The following is an 11,349-nucleotide window of genomic DNA, read 5'->3' as shown; positions in this document are numbered from 1 at the left end:
CTTCCAAGAGAAGTGGTGCTGGCTCCTACCCTGGGGGTCTTTAAGAGGAGGCTGGATGAACACCTTGCTGGGGTCGTTTGACCCCAGTGCTCTTTCCTGCCATGGCAGGGGGTCAGACTTGATGATCTGTCAAGGTCCCTTCCGACCCTACAAACTATGAAACTAGACAAAACTTTTTTGCTTTGTTGGCAAAAAAATCAATTGGAAAGAGTTTATCTACAATTTTGGACTGGTAATTTAGAAGTTATGATTGATCTTGACCAGCCAAGAGAGATTTGCCTCTAAGTTTGGAAAGATCAGCTCTATAATAATTTAGAAACATAAGATTGAAAGTTACTTTGGTTATTAAGTCAAATTCCCCACAATTAATGGGACTATCTAATTATGCTATTACATTCCTTTTTTTTTTTTTTTTTTTTTTATTAACTTAACTGTCTGGCTTAAGAGTGATATTTTTTTTGCTCCTCCTGGAAGGCTGCTCCAGAGCTCGATTGTTCCAATGGTTTAGAACCTTCTCTTACTTTTCAGCTTAAGTTTCTTCATGGTCAGTTTATATTCATTTGTTCTTGTGCCAATAGTCTCATTTAGCTTACATAGTTCTTTTCCCTTCCTGCTATTTACCCCTGATGTATTTAGAGAGAGCAGTCATCCACTCTGAACTTTTGCTTGTTTTACCCAACTGAAATAACCTTCTTGTAATCACTGAATTTCTCCGAATCAATTCGTAGGCTTCTGATTCAATTCGGAGAGATTAAAGGGTCTCCTGATTCAATTTGGATTCAGAGATTTGGCCACCAAATCGGGCCAAATCTCCTCCAAATCAAATCAGTGACCGAAGCTTCGCACAGCCCTACTGCACACCTATCTTCCAGAAGATCCAGCTCTCTGGATTCCATGTGGACAGAAACATCTAAGCCCCAGAGACCTGTGTGATTTCAGTCCTAACCCCTGAGTTCAGCATCTCCCATCAGGCTGCTCAAGGTTACTTCCTGCTCAGTGCCATGGCTTTCTGAATTGTCCTTTGAAAACTACACAGGAAGCTTATATACCTAATCCCATTTCTCGGACTCATCTCTATAGAGCCAGTGACTCATTTTTTAGGCACTCTAATTGCCTTTATAGGTCATGGAGATTAACCAACATGACTTCAAGCTCTGGATAAAATGGCTAATAATCTCTAGATACGTGAAAGGCAATTTTAAGGAGTAGGGAGGTATTACCCCAGTATATGGCTTTGCTGACATTATTGCAATACTCCTTTTTAAGAAGGACACTGAAAACAGGAGGGAATTAGAGAAGAACAACAAGCACATTCTGGGGCTCATTCCCTATACTCCCCCATACTGAGCTTTCTATCCAGCTTTAATTTAAACATGTAGCAGGGTCCTAAAACAGCAATATCGCCCCATTTCTGGGATTTAGTGCATAGCGAGAGGTTCTTAGCACCTCCCCATGCTCATCTTGGAGGTTGTATACACAAGCTACCCTCAGAGCCTGAAAAACAGGGTGTGCAACATGGGATTCAGCAAGACAAACAAATTAAGCTTTTTAAAAAAGTTTTAAGAGAGGACAATCCTAGTCTATAAATTTCAGAACAAGCAGCAGATACTGATCCTAGAAGGGTTTTTTTAAATCTAGCAGGAAAAAGCGTAATATAATCTAGTAGCAAGAAGCTAAATCAGCAACATTCAACCTGGTGTTATGACAGGCAATTTTACAGCGAAGGAAATAATTCCCAAGGAAGATTACCAAGGCTGCACTAACATCTCCACCAAGTTAGTCGTTAAAACAGAAGTGCATGAGATTTGAAAAAGACTCAGTCACAAGTTTATTTGGCTAGATGCAGGAATTACTAGGTGGAATTATGTGACTGATATTATGCAAGTTAAAATAGATCACAGTAGTTTTTCTAGTCTTAATCCATTTCCTTACCCCTCTATTTTAAGTTCTTATCAACAGACGTTAGAGTTTTGCAGTAGTACAGAGCTCTTTTACACTAAGCAGACTGTTTAACAAGAAGCCTTAGAATGTTGTGGGAAGACTGTGCATAGCCAGATACATGGTATTTTATAATGGTCCTGAGCAGCAGCCCAGAATCAGAAGCTATTGAAGTTGACTTAACTCTACTTCGATTCTCCTTCTCCCAGAGCTGCAAGTTTCGTGCATTTCAAAGACAGGGCAGAATATTTTTACCCTCTAACCTCCACATTTAAACAGACTGGAATATGGTAAAGCTGAAAAAAAAACTTACACTGTTTTGGAAAAATAAATAAACAAACTTTTGTGCCACATCTCCTATGCTTCCTCTAAATGGGTCTCCCCCCGTCCCCCTGGCCTCCCTCACCACAGAAATCCTCCCTTTCCCTGCCCTTCTGCAGAGCTACCCCAGCCTGGGGCAGATGACAGCCTAATTCTGGCCCTGAGCCCAGAGCTGGGGCCAAAGCAAACACCTACCTGCCCTATATTTGAATCTAAGCTGAGGCTCTTCCCTCCTCCCCCTCATGTTGACCGAGGAAAAAACTCTGGATTTGAGTAAATGCAGTATATTGTTTAATACAGTTGAACCCCAAATGCTGTCGAGATGTAATTTATGTAGCTGAATTAGACATTTAGTAACTTAACTGCCTGCTCTAGAAAAATGAAGAGTCCACTTACCAAACTGTTGCAGGGAATACACAGCATCTTGCATGTGGATCCAAAATCGGAGCTTCCCAAGGGATATTTTATCATATGACACTGTAAGAGGTAGCTCTGTCGTCGACCGGTTAATTATCTACATTTTGAAAGAAAACAGTCTTTATAAAAATATGATCTACACAAGTAGCAGTCATTATACGGTTATTTTGTTGCACTTTTTACTTTTCCTACGGTAAATATAAATGAAAATGGAATAAATCATATTGTGGTTTTATTACTGGTTAAACCTTTAGGATATTTAATACCGCCACTTTATTTTGCAAATGGAAATAAATACTGCTTACATTACTGGGCCGCTTAATTTCCATAATAAAAAATAAAAGCAATAAGTTGAGAACCTATACTAATCAGGTTTTTACATCCTCTTCATTTCTGCAGCGTCCAAGTACCTTCTGGAAGTGTTACATGTAGTTCATGTAGTAGAGCTGGACCGGGCCAGGTCAGGTCAGACCACACTTCCTTCCCTCCCCACAGGGCTGGGTTGGGGCCTGGTCAGGTTCCCCCCCCACCCCCCACCCCCAGGGTCAGGCCACATCTCCTTGCCACTCCTAGGGTCAGGGTTCAGCCAGGCTATGCTCCCTTCCCCACTGTGAGGACAGGTCACGCTCCTTTCCCTGCAGAGATGTGTTGGAACCGGCCTGCACCCCGACACCCTCTGTGCGGCTAGATGGTACCCAATGAACCTACGCAGGCACTGGATCAGGATCACCAGCTGGATCCAGCCCATGGACAGACCAGGCACTGGCAGCCCACCAGGGAAAAAAGGTTGGGCTGTCAAGCCCACAGTTTTTCATGTCTAGAGTATTTATGAATTTTTGTTCCCAGGCCCATTTCCTGAAGGCAGTGTGTAGACTTTTTTTATTTATTTTTTTTTAAGTATAAGGACTGCAAGGGCAGAGATGGAGTGGATTTTCTGTGAAAAAAAAGTGATTTCCTATTTAAATATTAGGGTTAAATAAAAATAACTGTTCAACCTGGTACCTTAGGCTGTATCTGCTGCTTAGACCTGAGGAAGGGGATTTAGCATCCAAAAGCTTGTCTAACATCTCTCCCAACTATATAGATGGTCCAATATAAGATATTAGAAAAACAAACCCTGCTTCTTGCATATTCCGTGGACCATCACGACTACAACACTGACAGTTTTAAGGGAGCAAGTAGCTCATAACTTGCAAGCACGGACCTTACTTTGTATTTCCTGTTTTTCAAATGTTTAGCCACTCTCCACATTTTGCACAGGCACAAAACATCACTGGAAAAATCTCAATTCTGCATTAGTGAACTTTCTGAACATGTAACCAACAGCTTATCTATTCTTCAGATTAAATAAGTGATTATTAGCTGCTGCTATTTAATTATGAACTTCTCTGAGGTGGGTTGCTGCAATGAAAACTGAGACAAATTTCTAATACTAGCAATACTTTAACTTCCTATTACAATACTTCAAAAACATAAGTAAAAGGCAGTCTACTACTCACCATTAAATCTTTCACTCTGTTGCTTAGTTGATCAATAAATAATATTGGAAGGTAATGCACGGTTTTCCCCAACTGAACCCTAGAATATTCAAACATGGATTTAATGACTACATTGTTCTAGAAATAAAACTATTTTCTAGTCATGTTAGTATTAAGATATTATTTCTGGACTCACCCATGTATATACTTTCATCGTGTTATCTGTTTTCAGACATGTACAACATAAAAGAAATCCCAGCCTAGACCTTCTTAATTACCTACATGTAATAAAGGGACTGTGCTGTAAATGCAAATTAGACATTTGGGGTTCTCTTTTTTTTTAATTGTAATTATGAGGCTGGCAAAAGAAAGGCATGATAAGTTAAGAGTTCCAGGTATATATAAAACGTAAAGGAAAGATGAAGGAAATTGGCTGCATGGGGGTATTTGCTAAAACTAAAACATGAAAGTAAAAATGGCTGGCAAAAACAAGAAACTGCCAGATCAGCAATGAGGCTGGCAAATACTCGCAACTGTGAAACTAAACCTATAAAATTACAGTCTAACTTAGATTCTTGTACAGCAAGTCTTACCACAGAATTTGAATACTGAGCAAACATCAGTGAAGTCCCCATGTCTTGTAAGCGCTGGGAAAAATTACATGTACATATCACCACTAGAGCTGCTCCACTTTATTGTAGACTATGCATAGATTTATTTGCTATCTGGTCATCTAAGTAGGAGTCTAAATGCCATAGTGGTACAAACACTTTGCCCTGTCCACACTACAGCTGCCACCATTGCCACTAGCGATATGTTTGTAATAGTGGAGAGATTTATGCTCAAATATCTCACCAGTATAAATATAGCTCTGTCAAAGTCAACAGAGGTACAGGGAAGAGCCAAGCAGATACAGTACTCCTTCATAAACTTACTGAGGTCCTTCTACAAAAAGCTTGATTTTATTGCTCTTAATATGCTGACCAGAAAGCAGGTACAGGACCTCACTGCTCTAAAGGATAGGAACCTTCTTTTATACTCAGAATGGCTAAAATATGAATGTCAGAACCAGGTCATCAGAGACTTGCCCAAGGTCAAATAGGAAAGTCAGTGACAGGGCTGGAAGCAGAATCCACATCTCCAGAGTCCTCATCTACTAACCAAATCCCAAGTCTATCCTTGCTGTTAGCATCTTACACACTTTATTTTAAATTAAAAACATTCCTAAGTAAGAATATTACAACATTTGCAAACATCTAGCAGAATACGCGTCCCAGAGATAAAACACGGAATTGGCACTGCTGATCCCCTACTAGGAATGTGAGCCATCCATATCCTGCATACATAATGTATCTAGATGGAGGCATTTTTAAGGTCAATGGCTCACAGTTGCCTTCTTGTGTTATTAAATTATATTTGTTGCACAGCAGGCACAATACTTCCTTAGTATTTTGTAGCTGTACTGCTACATAAAAAGTGTTTTAAACCTTTTTGAGCTGCATGGTGAAATCTGGTAAAGTCTTCATTTTGGGATTTAAATAAAATATATCTAACAAGGGCCAAAGCAGTTTACACCAACTGACTCAATTACTTAAATGCTGTTCACAATCACTGCTGAATTGTAAGTAGAACGTTAACATACCCAGTCCTCTCTCACAAGCTCTGACTTTTAATTGTACACCTTTAATATTATATTAGCACCGTGTGGGGTTTTCTGGGTTTTTGTTTGATTTTTATGAAAGAACAAGACCCGTTCAGTTTACATGGCTTAATCTATCAAAACAAACACATCATTTACTTACATCTTCATATATCGCTGAACGTCAGCTGGAAGAGAGGCTCCATCAAAAACAAAGTCATCAACCATCACATTCAATGTTAATCTTGATCTCCAGTGTGAGACAGGCTCATCTAAGGCATTGGTCTGTTTTTCTGCTTCAATTTGCTTTTAAATAAGACAAAAAAGTAGATAACTATATATATGTGTGACAAAATTAATTTAGAAAGACAAAATTAAAAGCATTCAACTCCTGGACTGACATTAGCTAAATCAGAAAATGGTTACAGTTTAGACTAATCCATCAAAATTTTTCTAGCTGTGCTGGAATTGAATATATGCTGATTGCTAGCTGAAACTAGAAAAAAAATACAAATACATGGTCAGAAAGAGCTAAAGGGCAGATTTAACTGTTTATTTAAGTTTGAAATGTTTATATGTTTGAATCCAGTTTAGAAAAAGTGACATTTGGTTACTCTCAAATCCTGTTTCAAACAACAGGGACAGACTTTCAAAAAGCCTAAGCCTGAACTGATTCAATTTTTGCAGATTAGTCTAACCTGCCTAGGTTGAATCAGTTTGCAACCACACAGGACATTTCCTCTGGACTGAAGAAGTGCAGGCACATGCCTGAAGTGGCTCAGATTAGAAGCCGGGAGGCGCTAGAGTAGCCCTCCCTCCCGTTTCACAATGCTGAGCTGAGGTGGGAGGGTGGCCAGGCCCCGACATTACGCTCTGACTAGAGAGGGGTATAAACCCTAACCTGGCCTGCACTGTCCCAGGCTTTTCCCCACTCGCTGCTCAAGGGGCAGGACTGTTGCCAGCCCCCAGCCCCAGGGCCAGATCTCTGAGGCAAAGGTGGTGTGTGCAGTGCATGCACCTGCTGATCTCTCTGTCTCTAAACCTGACAGGGCTGCAAACCAGCAGGGGGCTGATAAAACCAGCAGGGATCTGATAACACAGTGTTTATCAGCCAATCAACAAAACAAACCCCTCCCTCATTAGTTCAAGCTCTTCTTAAACAGCTTTTTCCAAGGAAGGAACAGAGGGACATTACCAGCTGACCCGTTGATTAGCTCCAAAAAGCCCCAAGCGGACATTGTTGTGTCTGCCTGTCCCAGTGAAATTGGACACACAGACACCTCTAAGCATTAGCTAGCATATCACATGCCTAGGGTCCGTGCTGTGGGAGATGGGAGGGAGGGAGGGGGGAATCCCTGCTTGAGAAGTGAGGGAAGCCAGGCAGACCCTGCTATGCCTGCAGTCTGCCCCAGGAGCTCTGGATCGGGAGGAGAGGGGTGGGGCCAGCCCTGCTCTCTGGAGCAGAGAGCCCAGCTCAGGACTGCAAAGCATCTGGGATGTTGAGGGACTCTAGTTTAACCAGAGGGGTCTGGGGCAGACATTTTCTAAACTGGTTTGACCCATATCAGTTAAGTCTGATACTACATTCAACCAGTTTATCTTAAACAAGTTTCAGCCATTTTAAAACTGGTGAGCAGCTGGACATGGGGGGAGTGGCGGAGCGGTGGCAGCGCAGCGTCTGTGCAGCCTGGCTCCTATGAGGCAGCAGTGTGGGATAGCGACACACTGTCCCCGCATACCCCTGTGACCTTTCAAAGTATCCCCAGTTGACAACCCCTGGGCTAGGAGATGGGGAGTAGAAGCAGCAGCAGCAAAGGTGCAACTGGAAGTTGCCCGGCCCCGGTGCAACTCCTCACTGCTTAGCTTGAGCCCAGCCATAGCCCTCAAGCTCTGTGGACCAGATCCAGTGGTTTCACAGGCCAGATCTGGCCCCCTGGCCATATGTTGTCAACTCCTGATGTAGGGAACTTGCCTTTTCTTCCTCACATAGCTGTCCAAAATGACCTAGTTTGTACATTGCCATAACAGATTCCACTTTTTAAGTCATCACTAAGTTATTGTGACCCTAATAAATACTGATTGCTGTACATTTGTGTGTCTGCTTTTTAACAAGGACTTCAAGTAACAGATCTGACTTTTTACTTTCAGCGTAGATTGAAAAAGATTTCTCTCTTCAAATGTACCACTGCCAGACATAAGATTATAAGCGCAAGGGCCAGGATTATTTTCACATGGTATGAGTTAAATTGAAGGTTTGCAATGGCTACACTGCCACCACACTGTATCAGAAACTTACCAACTGCCACAGCTACTTTCACACCACTACCTTTCATCCTAAGCACATCACTAAATTCATTGTCTACAGCCAAGCTCTACATTACAATCAAACCTGTTCTGATCCTACCAAATGGGATTCATACCTTAAGGATCTGGAGCACAGATTTCAACAATTACAACACAACCCCAAAACTGGAGTCACTCAAATCAGCAAAGCCAGACATAGACCCTGCTATAACCTGCTCCAACACCGACCCCTGGACAAGGAGAACAGCGTCCCTCTGGTTGTCACCTACAGCCCCCAGTTTGAACACCTATGCCACGTCATTTATGGTCTCTAACCGCCCTGGAAAAGGATGACCATCCCAAAGTAGTCATGGGGGACAAACCAGTTCTAGCTAACAGACAGCTCCCCAAGCTCAAATGGTATTCCTTAAGCAACAGGCTACCTGACTCCCAGGCTCACCAAAGCACTAGGCCTTGCAATGGACCCAAATGCCTTCTGTGCCCCAACATCAATGCTGAGTACTAGAGGTGTGCAAAGCAGGCCCTATTCGATTCAGATTCAGGCCAAATCAGGGACAGTGATTCAATTCATTGATTCAGATCATGGTCCCCAATTCAATTTGTCCAAATCTGAAGATTTGATGCTGATTTGGAGAATCAGTGATTTGGACATAGACACAGCTTTAAAAGTTTGTTCTACATACCTCAAGGTACCATTGCAGCTTGTGAACATCACGATGCTGGGGTGGATGGAGCGTCACACAGGAGTGCAGAGGTCCCTCCTCATGCTCGGCAGTAAACCTGGAAGTGGACCGGAAGCGCCTCCCCAGCTCAGTGACTGGTCACAGGGGGATCCTGGGTGCCCCCCCCGACCCAGGAGGCACCAGTCGCTGAGCCGGGGGAGTGTGGGGGGGCCCCTGCATGCTCTGCTGCAGACCCGGAAGTGGACCAGAAGTGCTTCTGGGCCACTTCCAGGTCTGCTGCTGAGCGCGAGCCCTCTGCACTTCTGTGGGACACTCTATGTGCCTCAGCGTCACAACACTCACAAGCCGCCTGCTACCTAGAGGTATGTAGAAAAAACATTTAAAGCTGTGTCTATGTCTGAATCGCCAAATCTCTCCAAATCGATTCGGAGGGTTCCGACTCAATTCAGAGAGATTAAAGGGTTCTCTGTTTCGATTCGGTGATTCGGCCAGCAAATCAGGCCAAATCTCTGCCTAATCGAATCAGGTACCGAAGCTCTGCACAGCCCTACTGAGTACATCATCACTGGACTAAATAACGTGGCTTAAAACATCTGAGGTTTTCTCCTGCAACTCCACCAATGTCATATATGCCATCACCTCTCCTCTGCTGTCTACATTTGGCAGTCTGGGTAATCCCTACATTATGAATGAATGAACATCTGACATCAACTGAAGAAAGACATGCAGGCTTGTAGCAGAACATTTTAACCTCTGCGGACACTTCATTGCTGACCTGAGGGCAGCTGTTCTCAGATACATTTTTTAAAACCTGACTTGAACAGGAAATTGCAGAACAAAAAATCATCCACAGACTGGACTGCGTTAGGCCTGGTTTAAACAGGGATATGAATCTATAATCCCATTACCCTGGTTAGCTTTGGTGGCTCCTTTGTTCTCATAAGCTTACTGCTTGTTTGCTTGTCCCTCCCAGTACTGCCCCCTCTGCCCCCATCTCCCCCATCTTTTGTATTCTAATTTCTCTCTTAATCAGCTGCTGTGAAAGAATGTGCAGAAAGCAGAGTATAAAGTGAGCATTAGCTCACAAAAGCTTGTGCTATATACAGCTGCTCCACGCTTAATGTCATCGTTACGTTCGTGAAAAATGCAAATAAGTGAAACAATGTTAAGTGAATCCAATTACATGTCAGTAGTTACCTACTAGCAGGCAGCGGCCAAACAACGTTATAACGGAACATTGTGCAACTTTAAATGAAAATGTTCTTTAATAGATCAGTGATGTAATAATGAAACAACGTTAATCGGGATGACATTAAGTGAGGAGTACCTGTATATATCTGCTTTGGTTAGTCTATAATGAGGGTGTCAAACATACAGCCTGTGGGATAGATCCAGCCCACAAAACCCTATAATCCAGCCCAGGGTACTGCCCCTTTTGATGCAACAGACCAGCTCCCCTGTGCAGTGCCCAGGAAGTACGCTGCCCACAGCACTTGCTTGGGCTGTACCACCCAAGCTGATTGATGCCAGTCCTGGGCTGCATCACTTCCATCTCAGTGAGTGGTGTGGATGGTATAGCCTAGGATGTGACCCCAGTGAACAATGTGAGCAGCACGGCCCAGGACTGGCAGCCAGCAAGACAGCCTACTGGGGCCGGGTTCCAGGCTGCACTACCCACCGCAGTGGGCCAGTCCCAGATGGGATTGCCCATACTTCAGCAAGCAACACAGCACAGGAAGTAGCCCCAGTGAGCAGTACAGACAGGGCAGCCTGAGACCAGCCCCAGGGCTGGCATCTTGGCCTGGCCTGGCCGGGTACCACCTGTGCTGGATCAGCCATGCGGGCATGGGGGGAGCAGAAGGGGAAGAGGTCCATGGTTCAGACCATGGATCCTGAACCACACATCTCATCCTATGGGTCAGATGAATATTGAGTGTAAAACCACTGGTTTATAAAATGCAAATCTACCCTCCTTTCAGTAAGTTTCAGCACCATACATCTTAGCTTTTGAAAGGCTCTCCCTAAAAAGGACTACTTTAGTCACCAGAGTGCATTTATTTTAAGTCTATCATGAAGCAAGTTACATTTAGAAATCTCTCTCTCCTTAAGAATACCTCTAATTCAGGCTGCAGAAATCACCTGCTCAGCTTCTGCTATATGTTCCAAATAAAGCCAAATAATCACTCTGAAATAGTGCCCTCGCTACCCTGGCCTTTACCAGGGTACTATACACAACTGGATACCATCAGATCATTTGCTCAAGGTATCAGTAAGAGCTTGAAGTTGCAGCTAATTTCAGGATTTACAGTAACATTTAAGACCTAGCAGAAAAAAATCAAGGTTGTATCAGGCTATGCTAACAACGAAAGGATGCATCTTCCCTAATCTAGGCCTGAACACAATCAGAACAGCCCATGCTCACTGATGCATCATCTATTTTCAAGTTAACTAGATGTGGCTTCAGGTCTGCCCATTGTCTTTGGAAGCTGTTATAGATTCATAGATGTTAGGGCCGGAAGAGACCTCAATAGATCATCGAGTCTGACCCCCTGCATAGGCAGGAAAGAGT

At 43.2% G+C, this 11,349-nt stretch overlaps 1 protein-coding gene across 1 annotated transcript in view; it reads right to left on the bottom strand.

The window, feature by feature from the left end:
* CLPTM1L (CLPTM1 like) overlaps nt 1-11,349 on the bottom strand; it is a 48,939-nt gene that overhangs the window by 32,035 nt on the left and 5,555 nt on the right. Inside the window, exons 4-6 of the mRNA XM_025205378.1 lie at nt 5,957-6,099; nt 4,176-4,254; nt 2,656-2,773 (exon numbers count right to left, since the gene is read on the bottom strand). Coding sequence (XP_025061163.1) covers nt 2,656-2,773; nt 4,176-4,254; nt 5,957-6,099 — 340 coding nt within the window. The remainder of the gene's footprint in view (nt 1-2,655; nt 2,774-4,175; nt 4,255-5,956; nt 6,100-11,349) is intronic.

The sequence above is a fragment of the Alligator sinensis genome, unplaced genomic scaffold (assembly GCF_000455745.1).
Source record: "Alligator sinensis unplaced genomic scaffold, ASM45574v1 scaffold126_1, whole genome shotgun sequence".
In the NCBI taxonomy this organism is placed as follows: domain Eukaryota; kingdom Metazoa; phylum Chordata; order Crocodylia; family Alligatoridae; genus Alligator; species Alligator sinensis.
This window is presented reverse-complemented; position numbering and strand designations above follow the sequence as displayed.